Source organism: Cucumis sativus, chromosome 6 (genome assembly GCF_000004075.3).
Source record: "Cucumis sativus cultivar 9930 chromosome 6, Cucumber_9930_V3, whole genome shotgun sequence".
Classification (NCBI taxonomy): domain Eukaryota; kingdom Viridiplantae; phylum Streptophyta; class Magnoliopsida; order Cucurbitales; family Cucurbitaceae; genus Cucumis; species Cucumis sativus.
The window spans coordinates 17,294,225-17,313,897 of NC_026660.2; the positions used below are offsets into that span (position 1 = coordinate 17,294,225).

General features: G+C 33.6%; 2 protein-coding genes across 2 annotated transcripts; one reads left to right on the plus strand and one right to left on the minus strand.

Moving 5' to 3' along the window:
* Positions 1–2,992: 2,992 nt before the first annotated feature.
* On the plus strand, positions 2,993–11,737 carry LOC101218018 (transcriptional corepressor SEUSS). Its single transcript, XM_011659008.2, has 10 exons — positions 2,993–3,342; positions 3,884–5,288; positions 5,362–5,481; positions 5,666–5,714; positions 5,881–6,095; positions 6,225–6,293; positions 6,504–6,601; positions 7,249–7,342; positions 9,218–9,287; positions 10,161–11,737. Exons 2-10 carry the CDS (start codon positions 4,203–4,205, stop codon positions 11,123–11,125), a joined length of 2,766 nt encoding a protein of 921 aa, XP_011657310.2. The 5' UTR covers positions 2,993–3,342; positions 3,884–4,202; the 3' UTR covers positions 11,126–11,737.
* A 696-nt stretch (positions 11,738–12,433) lies between these two features.
* LOC101218257 (thioredoxin M-type, chloroplastic) lies at positions 12,434–13,921 on the minus strand. The gene is made up of 3 exons (XM_004150677.3): positions 13,500–13,921; positions 13,079–13,392; positions 12,434–12,846 (listed from the first exon to the last, which is right to left on the minus strand). The coding sequence occupies exons 1-3, from the start codon at positions 13,711–13,713 to the stop codon at positions 12,832–12,834; spliced, it is 543 nt and encodes a 180-aa protein (XP_004150725.2). The 5' UTR covers positions 13,714–13,921; the 3' UTR covers positions 12,434–12,831.
* Positions 13,922–19,673: the final 5,752 nt, after the last annotated feature.

The window sequence follows — 19,673 nt, forward strand, 5'->3', positions numbered from 1 at the left end:
AAGTTGATGAATACACAACTATATAACTACAAAATTATATATAAAAACAAAGAGTAAATTAGTGAGCAATCATAATATAACAAAAAATACTTTTTTTTTTCATTCAAAATAAAATAAAGAAGTAAAAGAGAAGAAAAGAATAAATAGTGAAGTGATATAAATAAAATCAAACGATGAATAAAGAAGTCTCTCCAATCCAAAATATAATGCTAAAAAAACAACCACAATCTAAATTAATGAAATATAGATATGTTGTAGTGCATGATAAGTATTGTGGGAGTATTGCTTATTCGACATATATTAAGCATTACTATTGTGTAAATTGGAATCCCATTGTGCCTTTTATGTAAAAAATGGTCGTCTGTCTTTGCATTTCATCACGAAGTTGGGATAGTTCTTATGTATTCCTCGAGTTTTCTCTCTTTCGAGAAATACAATGTTAGTCCTTTCATTACGTAAAGTGCAGATATGAGGATCCTCCAAAATAATTGAACCGAAGGTGAAAAGAATATTGACGGCTCCTTCATAGTATTTGACTGGTCAGTTTTCTCCGATGTGGAATGTGTAAATAAGAGACTAAAAGAGTAAAGAAGAAAGAGAAAGTCTGCCTTTCCGATCTGACGATCTTTCTTAGCACGGATGAGTGTTCTCAACTAATTGAAGAATGAGCCCGGTGGAATCATTAGTAAAGAGTAAGAAAATCCAGTGGAAAGATCTTCTTAATAAGAATTGGAGGCGCAATGAAATATGCGTGGAGTGCAAGTCATTCATTCTATTAAAGACTTCTGCAGACGTTAGGCTCCATAATAAGACGGTAGTTGCCAAAAAAGGGACTAGCTACAATCGTCGAAAAAAATTGTCAGAAGTTAGTTAATATTGATGCTGAAAAACGATAATGAAAGGTTGGCGTCAGTAGTAGTAGTAAGTTGGCCAACAACGACCACCGAAATATAGTTGTACAAATTTGACCGACGACAGTAGTAAAAAAGCAATCATAAAAAAAACGGTTACTCGAAGTTGGCCATCGATAGTGACTAAGAAATTGTCGACAAAAATGTGATTGATCGCCACAAAACAACTCATAGGAAGTCGGTTGACTCCAGCCACTAAAAACGGTCTTCAAAAGTTGATCGATGACAGTTTCAAAAAAGCGGTCATCGAGAGTTGGATGATAGCAATTACCATAGAAATAGTGAGTAGTTGAGAGTTGATTGATAAATATTGAATTAAAATAAATAATTCATGGTCGGAATTTCATTTTAAAATGTGTTATAAAGTCACAAACATGGTAAAACTTTTGGAGGGTTACATTTTATAGAGATTATTATTTTAGTTGGTGTAGTGTAGTTATGTATGGATTAAAGTATATGAAAAAAAGGAATAGGAGAAAAGTGAATGGTTGGAACATTCCATGAAATGAAAAGTAGGTTTTTGCAATATGTGATATTGACTTGAAATTTTGGTAGGCACAATGAAAGGGTAATTATAAATTAAATTTTTGTAATGATACCTTAACTACAAATATGTTTGAGTGGAAGGGCCTAATAAGGCAAAATAAAATAATAATAATAAAAAGACATCTCAAAAGTTTTGGAAAATGGACTTTTTCTTTCTTACTTTTCTTTTCTATTGTGTTTTCATTCAACATTTCTTACTAATAAAAAAAAGTTTTTACTTTGCTTATTTTTGTTATGTTTGACCAAATCCACTTTTCCTCTTCCAAGTTCAATATATATATATACACACACACTTAAATTGCTAAATGGTATTGATGATATGTTAATTTTTTTTGACAAAAATAAATTACAAAACACTTTTGATTACTTCAAAAAAAAAAAAAAAACTTGAAATATCTAGTGAAAGAATAAAATAATTATTTTCTCCCTTGTTCGGTAAGAAATAAAATGTAAAGTAGTTCATTTTAGGGCAAGCAGTAGCAACCTAACGATAATCTTAGGATCAAGTGCACTGACGTTGAAAGTGCAGCTCGAATCAAAATGAGGCTAACGGGCCTATAAATACAAAAAAATTTATCCTTTGTTATTTTCAGGATAAACAACGCCAAACCTATATGGACAAATAGTATATCTCTACATATTTTGATTTTTTTCAACTATTTAAAGTAAATTTATAATTTATTTTTGCAACTAATAAAATATTTAACATGTTATCAATACAATCATCATGCATCTACGTCAACACACAACAGTCTAACGCGCATTTTGTTAACTTCAAACTAAGTTAAAGGGATCATTTAGAAGTATTTTGCAAACGTGATGGATCAAATTATTTATTTTATACTAAATCTTTTAGTATATTTGGCCCTTATTTAACTTTTTAATGAAAACATTGTTTTAGTTTGGTAGATAAATAATTTAGAACAAATTGTTTTATTTTTTTCAAATGTTTGAATAAGTAAATAGAAAAGAAACATTGAATAAGGACTCTTAAATTTGTAAAACATTAAAATCAACCCTTAAACTTATAATAAATATAAAAATTGGATGTCACATATGATAAAAATTAAATTCTCAAAACTTTAACGATTTAGAGTGATTTATTTGTTTTTGGAAGTTTGAAAATATGAGTGGGGATTTATTATTATTATTTGTATAGGTTTGTTAATTGATGAGAAATTGGGAATTTGTTTATAGATTAATAAGATGTGAATATATTTGAAAATGGATATAAATGTCAACTTCAACCAATGATTCGAGGATAGGTGGAGGAGTTTGGGGAAAAAGAGAGGGAAGAATGTAATTAAAGGTGAGCTTGAAGGGGAGTAATTGGATGAGCGCAGGGGAGCAGAAGCTAATATCGTTACACTCACGCGCTGAATGGATGGATGAAAAGAGATGTTATGTATGTTATTGTACATGTTATGTATGTTAAAAAGAAGAATAACATTTGACTTCATTTCTTTGAGACACAAATGAAACGAGGTAAAAAACACAACAAAAGAAGAATGAAAAGAAAATTCAATTCCATCTAATACAATTTTGACGTCCGCAAGGACACAGTCTCCTCTCTCTCTCTCTCTCTCTCTCTCTCCTCTCTCTCTCTCTCTCTAAGTTACAGCGAGAAACAGCTCCTGCTTACTGTGGGAGAAGGAAGAATCCTTCCATGAGCTCATTCACTCTGAAATCTATGCCTCTAACCTCCTCCTCCTCCTCCTCCTCCTCCTCTTCACCTCATATATTCCAATTTTGCAATTTTCTTCCACAACCATAACCAACAAAGCAACATAACCTTAAACCCCACCACAATTTGGTCAATTTCGCCTTCTCTTTTCCTCTTCTTTATTTAATATTTCTTCCACTTTCAACCTCTTTTTACTTCCTGGTGAGTTCTTTCATACGTTTTTTCTATTCTAACCTCTTCATTTCTCTTTCAACTTCATACTACTGCTTCCTTTCTCTTCTTTCATGTTTTGGATCCTTGATTTCTTTTTGATCGCCTTTTTTTTTTTTTTTTTTGTTCCTCCTCTGCTTTCTTCTTTTTCCGTCTTATCAGCAGGGATTGAGTGAGAATGTCATGAGGTTTTATTTATTTGCTTCTTGAATCTTTCTTTGTGATTTTAAGTATGGGAGTTCATTGGAGTGGCCAACTTGAGCTTCGTTGATGGATTTTTTTTTTTTTTTTTAAAAAAATTCAATTGCCCTAATGGGTTGTTTTGTTATTGTTGGGGTTTTTCTTTTCCCTCTGAAGGGTTCGAGATTTGGCTTTCTTTTTGGAGATTTAGTTTCTTATTTCAGAAATTTAAGTTTTTCTTGGGCTGTATTGATGAAATTATGATTAACGATCAGGGTTATTGATTTGGTTCTACTATTTGCTTTTCTTCTGAATGTTGAATTTAAAGTGGATCTGATATGTTCTTGTACAGAGATTCATACGGAGCATCGAGGTTTGTTTCTCTCGGGAAGACACTGGGATTCTATAATGGTCCGAACCAAAAGGCGTTCCTTTGTTTCGGCTTCGTTTGGTTTATGGCCTTTGTTTGGGAAAACTGAATACAACATGCTCAGGCTTAAAACTTATCCACTTATATCGCTGCGAGATAATGAACCTGTAGCCTATAGAGTTGGGTATTGGAAAGAATGCTCTCTGAGTTTGAGTTGAGCTTTGTTCCAGTTTTCCACGCAGTTTGACTGTATTCAATTACTTAGGTAGGTTTCTCTTTCTTTGGCGAGTGATTGGGAAAGATGGTAACATCAGGGCCACCCACTCCTATGGGTGGTGGTGCACAGTCTGTTTCGCCCTCACTTCTACGATCTAATTCTGGATTGCTGGGTGTTCAAGGTGGTATGCTTCCTTCACAGGCAGCTTTTTCTTCACTTGTATCACCTCGGAATCAGTTCAATAATATGAATATGCTCGGTAATATGTCCAATGTGTCATCTCTCCTTAATCAATCATTTGGAAATGGGGCTCCTAATTCTGGACTTCCATGTCCTGGCAATAACCACCCTGGTGCTGAACCGGACCCTCTTTCTGCTGTGGGCAATGGAATGAGCTTTAATAATCCTTCATCGTCATTTGTAGCATCAAATATGGCAAACCCCGTTTCATCTGTCCAAGGGCAGAATCCACAATTTTCTAACCTTTCTAGCAACCAGTTGCTATCAGATCAGCAGCAGTCGCAGCAACTGGAACCCCAGAATTTCCAACATAGTCAACAGTCGATGGAGCAGTTTTCTGCACTTCAGAGCAATCAACAACCGCAATTTCAAGCAATTCGAGGGTTGCCTGGTGTTGGACCTGTAAAGTTGGAGCCTCAAGTGACTAGCAATGATCAACATGGACAGCAGCAGCAGCAGCAGCAGCATTTGCAAACTTTGAGAAACCTTGGTTCAGTGAAATTGGAATCACAACGACTTCAGTCGATGAGAGGTTTGGCACCAGTAAAAATGGAACCCCAACAATCAGACCAGTCATTATTTCAGCAGCAGCAGCAGCAGCAGCAGCAGCAACAGCAGCAGCAACAACAACAGCATCAGCATCCGCATCCGCATCAACAGCAACAGCAATCACAACAATTTCTCCATATGTCTAGACAGTCCTCTCAGGTAGCGGCTGCCCAAATTAATCTAATGCATCAACAAAGGATTTTGCAATTGCAACAACATCAACAACTCTTAAAAAGTATGCCTCCTCAACGGCCACAATTACAACAACATTACCAACAGCAGAACCTTTCTCTGAGATCTCCTGTTAAACCAGGATATGAACCTGGAATGTGTGCCCGACGTCTGACTCATTACATGTATCACCAGCAACACAGACCTGAAGTAAGGATTTGTTACTTTTGATCTTTTGTCTTGTCCAAGGGATCCCTGTCTGACAAGTCTAATTTGTTTGTAGGACAACAACATAGATTTCTGGAGGAAATTTGTTAACGAGTACTTTGCACCTCATGCCAAAAAGAAATGGTGTGTTTCCATGTATGGAAGTGGACGACAAACAACAGGAGTGTTTCCTCAGGTCTGCTGCAAGCTATACTGCGTCCTTGTACTAGTTGGCATCATAGCAATAGAAATTCGGATGAAACTTGATATGCTTAACAATCTATAATATTTATTTTGCTTCCATTTTTTTTGGAATTTATTCCTAGATTTTCTGAAAGCTTTGTGTTTACCTGTAAACATTTCATTGTTGAAATTTTCAGGATGTATGGCATTGTGAAATATGCAACCGCAAGCCTGGGCGTGGCTTTGGTAGGTTCAGTTATCATGCCTGTTGGTTGGAATTTAAAATTTCTGCTGAATGTCAGTTTTAATGGCGTTTGTGTGTTTGCCAAGCACTTCCATTAATGCTTCTTCTAGGTTCTTTCTTGTGGACTTTTGATCTTGATGGAATCTGAATCTATTTTCGTTATTTCAGAAGCAACTGCTGAGGTTCTTCCCAGGCTTTTTAAGATCAAGTATGAAAGTGGTACTATGGAGGAACTACTTTATCTTGACATGCCTCGTGAATATCATAATGCATCTGGTCAGATCGTCTTGGATTATGCAAAAGCAATACAGGAAAGTGTTTTTGAGCAACTTCGTGTTGTCCGCGATGGCCAACTTCGAATCGTTTTTTCTCCAGACCTTAAGGTTGTGTAAAAACACTTCGCCTCTTTTCTGTGTGTCTGCATGTTCGTGTTCTGCTTTCAACAACTTAGAATGTTTTATGGTCCAGATGCAATATTCAGTTCATGATCTTTCACCCCTCATTCCTTTCAGATATGTTCTTGGGAATTCTGTGCTCGACGCCATGAAGAACTTATTCCTAGGAGATTGCTGATACCTCAGGTTTAACTATATTTCACAACACTTAAAATCAGGCCCCATATCACTCTCCAGAAGCACTTCCTTGCATTTAAATTGACCCGGTTATTTATAAAATTATCTATATAATTAGTCAATAAGCACTATTACAGCTTGTTATCCATCAAAATATGACTTTATTATAGTCTGTAGTCCATCAATATTTCACTGACAGTTGTTATTCACTTTATGCAGGTCAGTCACCTTGGAGCAGCAGCTCAAAAATTCCAGTCTGCCATTCAAAACACATCATCCAATTTATCAACGCCTGAATTGCAAAACAATTGTAACATGTACGTCCTGCTTAACATTGATGTTTCTCAAACTAATACCTATCTGTTTGCTTCTACCTATGCGAAAAGTCTGAGTTGTGATTTGCTGAGACTTTGTTTACTGAAAAATGAAAACTTTCCAAGGTTTTTTTCCTAGTATGTTTGGTTCTTCTTAGTTAGCGATTATTTATTGCTAGTGTTTTTCAGTACGAGCATGATTCATTTTCTATTTGTATAAGACATTTTCCTTAACTTTTTAATGAAAATAATTTTCTTAGTTCATTCCTTTTCAAATACCATGGCCTTGTGGCATTGATAATTCAATCTAATGTGTATTTTGATTTTGAAATTATTTTTAGCATTCATTCACCTGCGCGTGTGGAATTATTTTGGCATTCATTATTTGTTTGTAAACATTTGTTTATAACCAATTGAGGATTGATTTTTATTTTGGGTACACCTATAAGGTGGGTGGCCATATATAATGGTGTATGTTCACATCTTTAGGTAGTCAGATTCTCCGGATGTTATATGTAAACTATACAGCAAAATATTAACGGTTCTCTTAGATGAAGTATATCATTTGGTGAACACTGACTTCTATAGCTTCATTTTGAAAATATTTATGTTTTTGAATATCATTTAAGCCCTTAACGAATTGTGCATAGGTTTGTGGCTTCAGCACGACAATTAGCTAAAGCCTTGGAAGTTCCGCTGGTAAATGACTTGGGATATACAAAGAGATATGTACGTTGTCTTCAGGTAATAAATAACTAACACCAATTTGTGGTCGTATTAGTTAAAAAGTTAAGGGTTGTGGGCATTCAGTGACAAATGGATATCAGTCTTATTTTAGTGGACACACTCGGTATTTAGTTCCATGACATTTTGATGAGGGTTTGCGTATGGATATGTAATTAATTTCTTCACTTACCATTCTTTGGAACTTAATGTATTAGATGGGCAGTCTTTTTGTAAAGTGTTTTATTGTTGCTTATTTATTGTGCACCTCCTATAGATAATCAGTTTTAGTAAATATGACCGCATAGTGTCGGAAATTTGTTTGCCACTGGATTTGTCAGTTTCAAAGGGTTTGTTTCCTTAGGCTTATCTCTTGTAAATAAAATTTCTCACGAGGTTCAACTACTTATTTTAGGTTAAATTCCAAATTTCCACAGTTTTGGTGGCTTGGGGGTTACGATTCTAACGTCCTTGTTCTGCAGTTCAAATATTGTGCTATGGTCATGCCTTTATAACTTGAAATCCCTCTACGGAGGATGGGTGTGCTTGGATTACCAAGAGTTTAATTTAGAAAATAAGTTATTTTGAAAAAAAACTAAAGTGTTTGGAAGTCACTTAAAATAGATTTTTAAGTCTATTTTAAACCATTTTTAGGGCAAAGAGTTTAAACAAAAATGAGTTTCTTGAAAAACATTTTTTTTTCTAATTCAGTCCAAACGAACCCAAAATTTCCTTTGTCTTCACTTTTAAACTCCAGCACCTATTTCTTTTCTATTTATTTTAGAAGCATCTTTTTGGCTGGCTTTCCATTTCCAAATAATTTTTTTTAGTTAAATTACAAGATTTTGGGATTTTGGATCTATTTTGTCCCTAAACTTCCAGAAATGTCTTATAGATCCTCAGCTTTCATTCTTATGTTTCATGTCTTGAAACTTTAGGTTTTGTCTAATAGGTCCATGAATAATAATTCAAAGTTTTTATAAATTAAATTAATTGATCTTTTTATGTCTAAGGGATCTCTAAGGGGCCATTACAAGAAGTTGGTGAAGTGGGAAGTGGGTTATTGTAGCCCACTCCATTTTTGGAGCACCAACTATAACAGTGGTGCAATTTTGTATAGTAAATACTCTTTCAAAGTGCTCTTACTACAATATTTACTATTTTTTACTCATCTTCTCATTTCTTCTTTTGCTAGTGTTTAATATTTTGTACCAAACAAGAATAGTTTGCACCTCAAACACAAACTATTATGTACTTGATTAAAATAGTCTGCTCTCAAAACACTAACTAGTACGACTTACCAACTATTATAACCCATTAACTTTAATGCCCAACTTAGTGCCCCAAACGTCTCCTACAATTTTATGTCAAGTAGATTTATGAATATTAACAATTACCGAAGTTTTGGGACTAAATTTGTAGTTTTGAAAGCTTAAGGACAAAATGGACACAAACCTCGAAATTTAGGGACAACAATTGTAATTTAAGTGTAAATGATTTTGGATTAATCATCAGGTCACAAATACTTTTGGTTTATGTTGGAATATTTATAGAAAGTTTATTTCATTGTATGAACTGGTTCCTCAATTCGAATAACATATTTGCATATTAATTTGCCAGAATTGTTTGTTAAATATGTTTGTTCTGTGCTCCACTTTCATTGCTGGGAGTCTGTTCTGTATTTTGAAGTAAAGCAAATTTTAGTTTTGGAAGACATTTTTGTATAGTATTTATATTCAATTGTGCATGGTTTCCTGGACGCATGCATAATGCAACCTATTGATTTATCAATATATTTCAGCCGTTAATTTCCCCAAGTGGTTAACAATATGTTTACTTATACATATCTAAGTTTCTTACATCTTTTTTCGTGTGGTTTTTATTTTGGCTCTTCAGATATCCGAAGTGGTTAATAGCATGAAGGACTTGATTGATTACAGCAAAGAAACAGGGATTGGACCAATGGGTAAGTAGAATCTTGTTGATGTTATTGTTTAATGAGCTTTTAGCAGCTTTTGAACGGATTTGGAAGGTCCGTTAATAAACTATTACGTACACACATACTTACTGATAAACAATCAATTTTCTAACTCAAGAAGCACGTTAACTATCATGCGTTGTTTTTTTTTTTCCTAAAATAGAAAAATATGGAGAAAAAACAACTATCTTGTGTTGGTCAAATGATCAATGAAACTAATTGTAACATGTAGCTAAATGATTAATGAAACAAGTTGTCACATGAGACCTCTTTGATTTCGTAGGTTCAAAATAGTAATGCCCATCTTAGAATACTAAATACACTATATTGTCTGTGGTCATTGTGATTGATGTTGATTGGAAGTCTAAACCCATGGTCTAGTAAAATAACCGTAGATGATCTGTGTTGTGACTACTTCATTAGTATAATAATGATATGTTGAAATTCGAAGTGAATAACTCGAGGATATGAAGGAGAAGTAGAGACAGATTTTCTTGTAGTTATGGAAGGACTCCTTCATATACTAATTGAGAGAGATTCGAAGAGAGAAAGACCTGAAGCTTCCTGTGTCTAGTTTGTATAGTCTATGGGCCATCTTCTCTGTTTTTCTTCAGAAGCAAGATGGAGTGAGAAGCTTAGAAAAGAAAATATGTTCTCTTATTGATATTTTACGTGCTATGGATGTACGTACTTATCACTGCCCATCCGTCATCTGCTTGTGATCTCTGTCCGAGGCTTTTGGGTATTCAATAATCTCACTTTTTTTAGAAAACTATTCTTTCTTTTTCTCTCTGTGAATGACCAATGTATTAGAGCAAGTTTTTCAATATATTGAATGTATCTTCTTGTATCATCAATCAGATAGTCTAGCCAAGTTTCCTCGGAGGACAAGTTCATCATCAGGGGTTACGAATCAAGCTCCAATTTCTGACGAACAGCAGCAACAACAATCATCCATAGCCCAGCGCTCGAATAACAACCAGAGTTCTGTCCAGGCTTCTGCAGTACAGCAGCTTACAGCTAGCAATGGTGTGTCCAGTGTAAATAATACCGCCAACCAACCTTCAACATCAAACTCAGCAAGCACCATTGCTGGCCTTCTTCACCAGAATTCTATGAACTCGAGACAGCAGAACTCTATGCCTAATGCTAGCAACTCATATGGGGGAAGTTCTGTTCAGATTCCATCACCTGGTTCTTCCAGTACAGTTCCACCTACGCAACCGAACCCTTCGACATTCCAGCCACCAACTCCCTCATCATCCAACAGTCTTTCACAACCATCACATGCAGTTGCAAAGAATCCCAATCAAATGAGTGCTGCTAATTCTCCGGCAAATATCTCGATGCAGCAACAACCTGCCTTATCTGGAGATGCCGATCCTAGTGAAACACAGTCCTCCGTGCAAAAGATCCTGCAAGAGATGATGATGAACAATCAAATGAATGGGCCAAATAGTCTAGTTGGTGTTGGTTCCGTGGTCAATGATATGAAAAACATGAATGGGGTCTTACCTACAAGTAGTACAGGTCTCAACAATGGCAATTGTATAGGGGGAAATGGAGCGGCAAACGGTGGCTCAGGGATGGGAGGAGGTGGATACGGATCAATGGGAAGTGGGCTAGGGCAGCCTGTGATGGTTAACGGAATGAGGACTGCAATGGGGAATAACACCATTATGAATAGACGCATAGGAATGGCATCGCTTGCTCTAGAACAAAGCATGAATGGTCAACCACAGGATATGGGAAACCAGCTTCTTGGTGGACTAGGGGCTGTAAATGGGTATAGTAATCTCCAATTTGACTGGAAGCCATCCCCATGAAGAAAAGCTATATATATGAATCATCATTATATGGGATTGGTGGTTATCTCAGGTGTGGATGTGCAGTCATTCAAATTGTGAGAATTTGCCAATGGCCCTGCCAAGAGATGGCAGGCACCGCATGGCAAGACAGGTACGGGGCATAATGATTCACACTTTGTACCAATATATTTGCTTTTTATTAATATTATACGAAAAGGAAAGTCTGATGGCTGGTGATGGTGATAGGGGCAGGTTGTCTGTGATTCCAAATGTAACCTGTCTATTTCTATAGTTCTTCTTCTTCTTCTTCTAATATTTGGTCTTTTTAGCAATTTTGATTGCCTTACCTTCATTTGGAAGAAATCCAAAAATGGGTTACAGAGTGGTGGCTAACTGAAGGAAGTTTGAATTCTGGTGAATGAATAACCTGAGAATGTACTGAAAAAACAAATCAAGTGGTTTGGATTTACTACTGTTTTGGGGAACTAAAATGGGGACCCACCCAGATGCTTAATCTAGAAACAAACCACATGGAAGGGCGAAACAAGGTTGCCCCCTCTTGGTCTTCTTGGCATATAGAATCTATTTGACCTTCTTGAATTTGCAACAAATTTGATGAATGATTTCACATCAGGAGATTTAGAATTTTTATTGATTATGGGACTACTTTTTTATGCCTAATATTAAACTAGTAGAGAAGCCAAATAAGATGATTATTCTGATCCCACCATTCTAAATAATTGCACAAAATGCTTTCTATTCTCGTATGCGAATTATTCTTAACAGAACAAGAAATAAAATTACTTGAGGTATGCAAGTCAAGGCATTGGTGGATTTAAATTCATGTTGCGTTTACCAATTGCTAATTGAAATTAGTATAATTGTGACGAGGTATCATTCATAGATTTATTGTAATTGACCTTATTCCAATTAGGATTGTTATCACCTATATTAAAAGTTAAAAACTACAGATGTATGGATGGATGAGAACGTGACCTTCAATATAAAGTAAAAAGAATAGTCGCAATAACAATTGCAAATTCAATTGGTCTAAATAGTGCATATTCTTTATTTTTTATTTTTCTAAATGTTAAAAACCATCTTTTAGTCTTAAAAACAATTTAGTGCTGAGGGGTTATTAGGTAACAATTACCTTTGTTGTGTTTAAATTTAATAATTTAGTGTCTATGGTAGAAATTAGTGAGAATTTTTTTTATCCAAATCAATTGATTAACTAATTACATATTCAATATTTTAACAAGGTTGAATGAGAAAATTGTTAAAAGAGTAAAATTGATGGACTAAAATTGCAAAATTACAAGTATATGAAGTAAATGAAATATTAGTGTTTCTTCTTGCTGATGTAGTTCCAACCATTCATTGGCTTTCTTGCCCCCAACAATATCCTCATTCCTCATCGTTTGATTAGTAGCTGAAGCTCCATCTCCCTTAAGTTACGATATCCTTTCATTTCATCTTTCTCATAAAATCCAAAAATGAGAATTTGAACAAGTACATGTAAATGTAAATTGTGGTTGAGCTAAGCTTTTAGACATAAGCCCCACATATTTTTAGCACCAGAATGCTCGTCTGGTTGGGTGGATTCTACTCATTTCTCAACTACTTATTCGGTCTGACTCCTTCCATTACTCCCCTCCAAACCCTAAAATTCATATTTCGGAACCTTTAATCTACCATGCTTCACATTCATTCTTCTCAAATTTTTAATTTTTTTGAGTCTGAGAATGAACAATTGGAACACTAATGAGTGAAACACACAAAGTAGAAAAAGAAAATCATCGTTACAACAGAAACAATTAAAGAAGAGATGGACAAAAAGTTTTCCCAATTCTACACAAGATGATATACATATACAAGAAAAAGAAGAAGAAGAAGAAGAAGAAGAAGAAGGAGATTGGAAGAAAGGGTATATGGTGAAATTGGATAAGAGGGGATTCTTGAAAATCAAACCTCAATATACTTATCAATGGAGGCAGTCAAAGTAGATTTAGGCACAGCCCCAATAACACTTTCTCTCTTCTCTCCATTCTTAAAAAACAGAACCGTAGGAATACTTCTAATCCCATATTTAGAAGCCACATTTGGACTGAGATCCGTATTAAGCTTCAAACACACAATCTTCCCAGCATATTCTGCTGCCAATTCCTTAATCACTGGCTCAATTATCTTACAAGGTCCACACCATGGTGCCCAAAATTCAACCAAAACAGCCTTTTGATTCTCCACCACCAAATTATTCCAACTCGATTCTGTTACTTCTTTCACTGAACTAACAAACAACAAAATCCCATCAAACCCCACAAACCCCACAAACCCCATAAACCCAAAGAAAGTAAGAACAAGTCATAAATGAATGGATGGAAAGACTTACCGTCGTCGACGGCTCCACGGGCTTGGCACGTGAGGGAGAAGGGTTTTCTGAAAGTGGGCGTGGGAGATTTGTTAAGGCGTTGAAGGGAGAGGGTGGAGAAGGATGTTTTTTGAGGGTAATTTGTGGTTGAAGAGAAATAGTGAGATTTGGGTATGGAAGCGGCGGCGCACATGGTGGCGGCGGTGCTCAGTTGTATACAGTTGTCGAGTGCCATTTTGGGGATGGATAAAACTAGGGCATAAACAGGGGGATGTCTTTGTTTTTTTATTATGTAATTGTATGGAGGAAATTAAGATGTTTGGGGGAATTTTTTTTTTTAATTTGTTAATGGTATTTTGGTGAATTTTTTTGGGGGAAATTGGAATAAAAAATGGAAGAAGAGGATATTGAGGTGTGGAGTGGAAGATGTTTGTTTGTTAAAGAAATGTGTGGATATTAGTTCACCCAATCGTATTTGGTACCTCCTCGATCAATGGTGACCAAGTAATCAATAGCTCTTTTTTGGGCTAAAAGAGAAGATTTTTTACTCGATTCACCATTTATTTATACACTGATTGCAAGAGGACACTCAGATGGAGTTCTGGTTTACAATACAGTAACCATTTAGATATTTAGAATTTTTTTTCCTTTAGTTCGATTACCCTTTCCATAGACATCATGATTTGAGCTTTTCATCTTTTAATTGAGGAGGAGAACATATGATTTGATTACATAAGTTTAAATTGGTTGAAAAACTATCCTATTTATTTATTCTTAATTTTCTTGATTATTTTATTTTTACTTTTACTATTTCTTTATAGATTACATAATTAGTACTTACTTCAACTCAACTCTTCATGGTCACTTCAACCCCAACCCCAATCCACTATTTATTTAGGTTATTTTTAGGGATACATGTGAGAATAACAAATTTTAGTATAACAAACCGAAAAATAGCAAATCTAAAAAGTATTAAAGTTTATAGTGGAAATTTTGTGAGATCTTTATATTTTTCTTCATTGTTATTGTCGTTTGTTTTTGGGATTATTATTTTCGAGATATTTGTCTGTAGTTGTGACTAGGGAGAACTTTGTTGTATCCACCGCAGAAGGTCTATTCAAAGATTCATACTATGATTTTGGTTTTATCAAGTTCAGATGAGTCAGAAAATCTAAACCTTTCTTTTTGCTGCTGCAAAGGCGTCAGAGGTCCGAAGGACTATCCATATTAACCTATGACTGAGGACGGGATATTCTTGGAGATTTGATGAGAATATGAATCATATTATTTTGATCTTTAATGAAAATTTTGACTTTGCTCAGTGGTTTTTTACTCCTTACATTGAGGGGTTTTTTTTTCACGTTAAATTTCATGTGTCAATACTTCGATAATTATTGTTATTATTATTGATTGGTATTCTAACAGGTTCACATAAGAGTGATATAATTGATCCAAGTTAAAGATGTTTATCCCTACAAAAGTGGTATTAGAGAGTTGGTTAATTAATTGGGATTTAATTAGAATTGCCTTTTGTTGAATATAGACACTAGTTCAGTTATGATGGTTACCCTTAATGGGTCAAGTTATCAAGTATGGAAAAGAAAAATGGAAGACATATTTTTATTTAAATGACTTGCACCTTCCAGTTTTTTCTGATGAGAAGTCTGACAACAAAATTGATAGAGAATGATAATTATGTCATAGGAAAGTGTGTAGGTCTATGAGGCTATAGGTAGAAGATAGTTTTTTAAACCATATTTGTGAATAAACTCATGCACGAACTATGTGGAATAAGATCAAATCGCTATGTGTCCCTAAAACTAGTAGCAATAAAATGTTTATGATTAAACAAATGATGAAGTTAAAGTATCAGGATAGAGCACCTATGTTAGATCGTTTGATGACATTCCAGGATATTTTCACTATAAGAAATCGGAGAAATTCCGACGTGACATAAGGCGTCGGCAAATAGTGTGCCGACATTGACCACCCATATATTATAGCATTTGCGTTTTTTTATAAATAGTGATATGCATTTGGTAAGCAAATCAATTTTCCATTTCTATGCTAAGTTGATTCGTTTGTAGTATATATGTCCATCATTGAATTTTTCTAATAAAAAAACCATGTATTAGGTGAATTTTAGATTTATCATAGTTTATTTAATTTTTATTTAAACTATTGTTACTAATACATCGTGGTAAGTTTGTAGATTTGATGGTGAACATGTATTTGTATTATGTCATTCATTGATTTTCTCTTAATAAAAAACCATACCTTTCATATTTATTTACTGTTTATAATTTAATAAATTAAGTTACTTAAAATGTTATCTCAACGTAATACTTTTTCCTTATTCTTTTACTTAGATAATAATCATTAATTATATACAAAATCCGAACTTTAATTTAAAAAAAATTATAGAGTTTTGTCCATTTTGATGCTCACTGTTAATTTCACAACATTGTATGTTTGACTTAAATTTGAATTTGTGGAATTTATTAATTTGTTCTTATTGTTATTTTCAATGTTGCTCAATTTTATAACGACTATTAACAAAAGCTCAAGAACAAACAATACTATATATGTTGAAATTTATGTTCCTACTAGACAATAATCATAGGTTGCAGTTGCACTTAATAGAATGATATCAATGAAAACAACAAAATATTTGTTAAATTCAAATATTGAAAATTAATAAAAGAAAAAAACGAGGTTACTCATTTAGTAAGACTCAGTGAGTTCATCTCACTCATTTACTCCCTCATTTAAGATTGAACGTTTATCCCCTATTCCTATGATTACAATATTAAAAATATATTAGTTTATAAACTAATATTTTCTTTAATCATCTTATTATGATTCTTTAAAATTGTTATATATATATTTGAAAGAAGGAAAATATAGATAATTTCAAAAGAAAAAAAGGTCTTGACACGTGCAACGCACGTCTGGGTATTCCAGTAAGTTTAAATATGCTTTTGTCATAATCTTTAAAAGATAGAACTTTTTGTAAGCATGTTAATTTTTATAAATATATCAAACAATTAAAATATTTACGGCTTATGTAACAAAATGAAAAAGTCTATTAAGCTGACAATTTTTTAAAAATATTTCAGATTTGTCATTCCTTTTCATCGTCTTTCTTCTCTTCTTCTGCAATTTTTCTTTCTTCTTTTGCAATTTTTCTTTTATTTTTTTCCAAACAGTTATTTGGTTCAAGATCGTGTATCAAATATAAAAAAACTATTTTATTTATTTATTTTTCAAACTGTGGTGGTTCAAGATCGTCTACAAATATAAAGAATCTTGAAAAAAAATCATTTAGATTTAATCGTTTCAAAAGAAAGCCAAATCCAAACGATCGTGTACCAAATAATCTTTATAAAATCATTTAGATTTGGGTAGCCAAATTTAAACGAGATTTGATCGTGTACCAAATATAAATGATCCTATACCAAATACAAACTATCGTGTACCAACAAATATTGAAAAAAAAATTGTTTAGATAATATAAACGATATTGTACCAAAAAATACTAAAAAATTCGTTTAGAGTTGGCTATTTTTAGTACATGATCGTTTAGATTTAATCGTTTAAATTTGGGTAGTCAAATCTAAGTGATCAAATCTAAACGATCGTGTAGAAAGAATAGTAAAATCTAAACGATCGTTTCTCAAATATATTTAGCGCACTGAATGTCAATTAATCACGGGGGCATTTTTGGTATTTCTCTTTGTGAGCCTGTGAATTTTTTTCGTTTTTGAAATTGTTTTATAGAGGGTAAATGTTTTATCATTTTGTTATATTTTTTAAAAGACACTAAAAATTTATCACAAAATCAACTAAAAGCTATGAACGTATTTATAATTATGGTATTGAATTTTTAATTTGATTAATCACTTTTAAAATTGATGATTTATTAAAATTATTGTCACCAACTTTTCATTTGATCAATTATCTTCTACTTTCTTATTTGTTGAAGTAGAAATATATTTGAAATATATTTACTTAACAATAGCAGTGAATTTAAGTGTGTGAGTGAGAAAAATTGTCTACAAAATTAGAGAAAGCATGTAAACTGCTATGATGCTTAGCTTGCCATACACTTTTCAATGTTAAGCTAGGTAAGGAAAGGATGTGAAAACTAGGTGAGTTTGAAAGTTAGTTCAAGTTACCTTATATGAAATTATAATGATATATTTAAAAGAAGGTTAACTTAGATTGGTTTCAAGGGTTCAGAGTCGCCTCAGGATAATTAAATAACCTTCTCAACGAACAAGCATGCTCAATTTCATAATTAAATAACCTTCCCAACAGACAAGCACGCTCGGTTGCTAGGGTCACTCTCAACCTTCCTTAGAACATATGTATGACAGATTATGTCCCCCTAAGCTATTTTGTTAAGGATGATTGTCACACCCTGCCCCGGGTATGTCCTTGCTTGGTATGCGGGTCACAACATGATTTGAGTATCTTTTTGATGCGTTAAATGCCAAAGACACTCAGTCTTAAGGTTCTTAAGCTTTGCTTAATCACCTAGTGACTTTCTTTGTCTTTACTTATGACTTGCAACTAAACAATAGGTGATATAGACAACTTAACACGAAATGTAATAAAAAAAACTTTTATTAAACTTAGGTCGTGCTATTACAACTCTTTACAAATTTACACATAATTTAAAATTTAAAACTTAATCTAAAATGTCTGAAAGCTCTTCTCGCTTAGTAAGCCCTTCATCTTTCCTTACTTGGCCTTAACATCCGATCCTTGGAAGATAAAACATTAAAACATCATTCTATGTGAAATACCTTTTGTAGACAACATGTTGTCAAACATGTCAAATCACATAAAATCATCTTTACGTATAAACATATTATTTCACATAAACACATCATTTAGCATAAGCACATATTAGTAACAATCATTCCTTTTACCAAGGATCTTGAATCATTCTCTATGCTAAGTCTCATTACTTGGCATTTAGATTACCGTAACTACAACATTTGAGAATATACAAATTTCTCCTTGTTGTCCAGGCTGAAGCACAATGCAGATCTTTAATATATTGTCATGCCTTTATCTCACCATACATTTTATACATGACTGCTTTTACTTCTTTTGTGCACATAATAGTCAACTCAATGTTAGGAAATAGGCTATTGATTTGAACACCTTTTCATAATCATTAAAATCACATAAAGTATACTTTCAATATAACCTAGGCTTTTCATGAAAATCTTGTTAGAAACATTTGTATGTTGAAATTTGTTAAGATATTTTGGCAAATAGATTTCAAGCTTTTTCAAATAAACAAAATTCTTTTTAAAGGCTTCTAGTCTTAATAAGGTTGGTTTCTTATTTTATGGAGAAAAGATCTTGATTCTAAAATATATATGTGCGTGCGTGTGTGCGCCACATATATATAGTGAAAAACAAAATGCACGACTATTACGATTACTGTGAAAAACTTGCTGACAAGAGACTGAAAAAGGTGAAGGGCTTCATGTATATTTATTTCTAATATATTCACCATAGATTATAGGTTGCTTTGAACAACCTACAAAGAAGATGACTTAATTGATAGATTGATGAGGAATATGTCAACAAGAAGATCTTAGAATTGATGGATAGATTCTAAAAGTCAGGGGGAGCCTAAGCTGGTCTTGGTAGCATGTCGATGAGAAGATCGTAGAGTTGAAGGATTAATTCTGGAATTGAGGGGGAGCCTGAATCAGTCTTCGAAGAGATTCATGAATACTATAGGAGAGCTTGAGTTTAATCCTTAGTTATGTTATGACTATTCAATGTAACCTGTATGAAAAGTTACAGTTTGAGAATCTCAATAATATTCCTTATCTGAGCCAAGTAGCTCTCTAGATGTAGGCAATCTTGCCGAACTGGGTTAACAAAGTGCACTGTGTTCTTATTGTTTATATGCTTTAGTTAAACCAATAGCTAAGTACTTATGATATAGCTAAACAGAATTTAACTTATCTCTTTTTCAAAATAATTATTTCAAATCATTAAACACTTTACTAAGAAGAGTCTAAATTACCTAGTGTTATTATTCAGACTCTTCTTGCTTCTAATTTCCTTCTTCTTCTCGCATAGCTACTTTGACAGCACCTCAACCACCTTTAGCTTTCTCTTCAATTTTGGAGAGTAACAATAACTAATAGTCTGGCCTCACCC

Bases quoted from the DNA above. Each gene is read 5' to 3' on its own strand.
- LOC101218257 (XM_004150677.3), bottom strand. From the start codon at position 13,713: ATGGCACTCGACAACTGTATACAACTGAGCACCGCCGCCACCATGTGC. The intron at 13,393-13,499 runs GTAAGTCTTTCC...TTGTTAGTTCAG, and splicing joins CCGTGGAGCCGTCGACGACG to TGAAAGAAGTAACAGAATCG.
- LOC101218018 (XM_011659008.2), top strand. From the start codon at position 4,203: ATGGTAACATCAGGGCCACCCACTCCTATGGGTGGTGGTGCACAGTCT. The intron at 7,343-9,217 runs GTAATAAATAAC...TTGGCTCTTCAG, and splicing joins GATATGTACGTTGTCTTCAG to ATATCCGAAGTGGTTAATAG. The intron at 9,288-10,160 runs GTAAGTAGAATC...ATCATCAATCAG, and splicing joins AACAGGGATTGGACCAATGG to ATAGTCTAGCCAAGTTTCCT.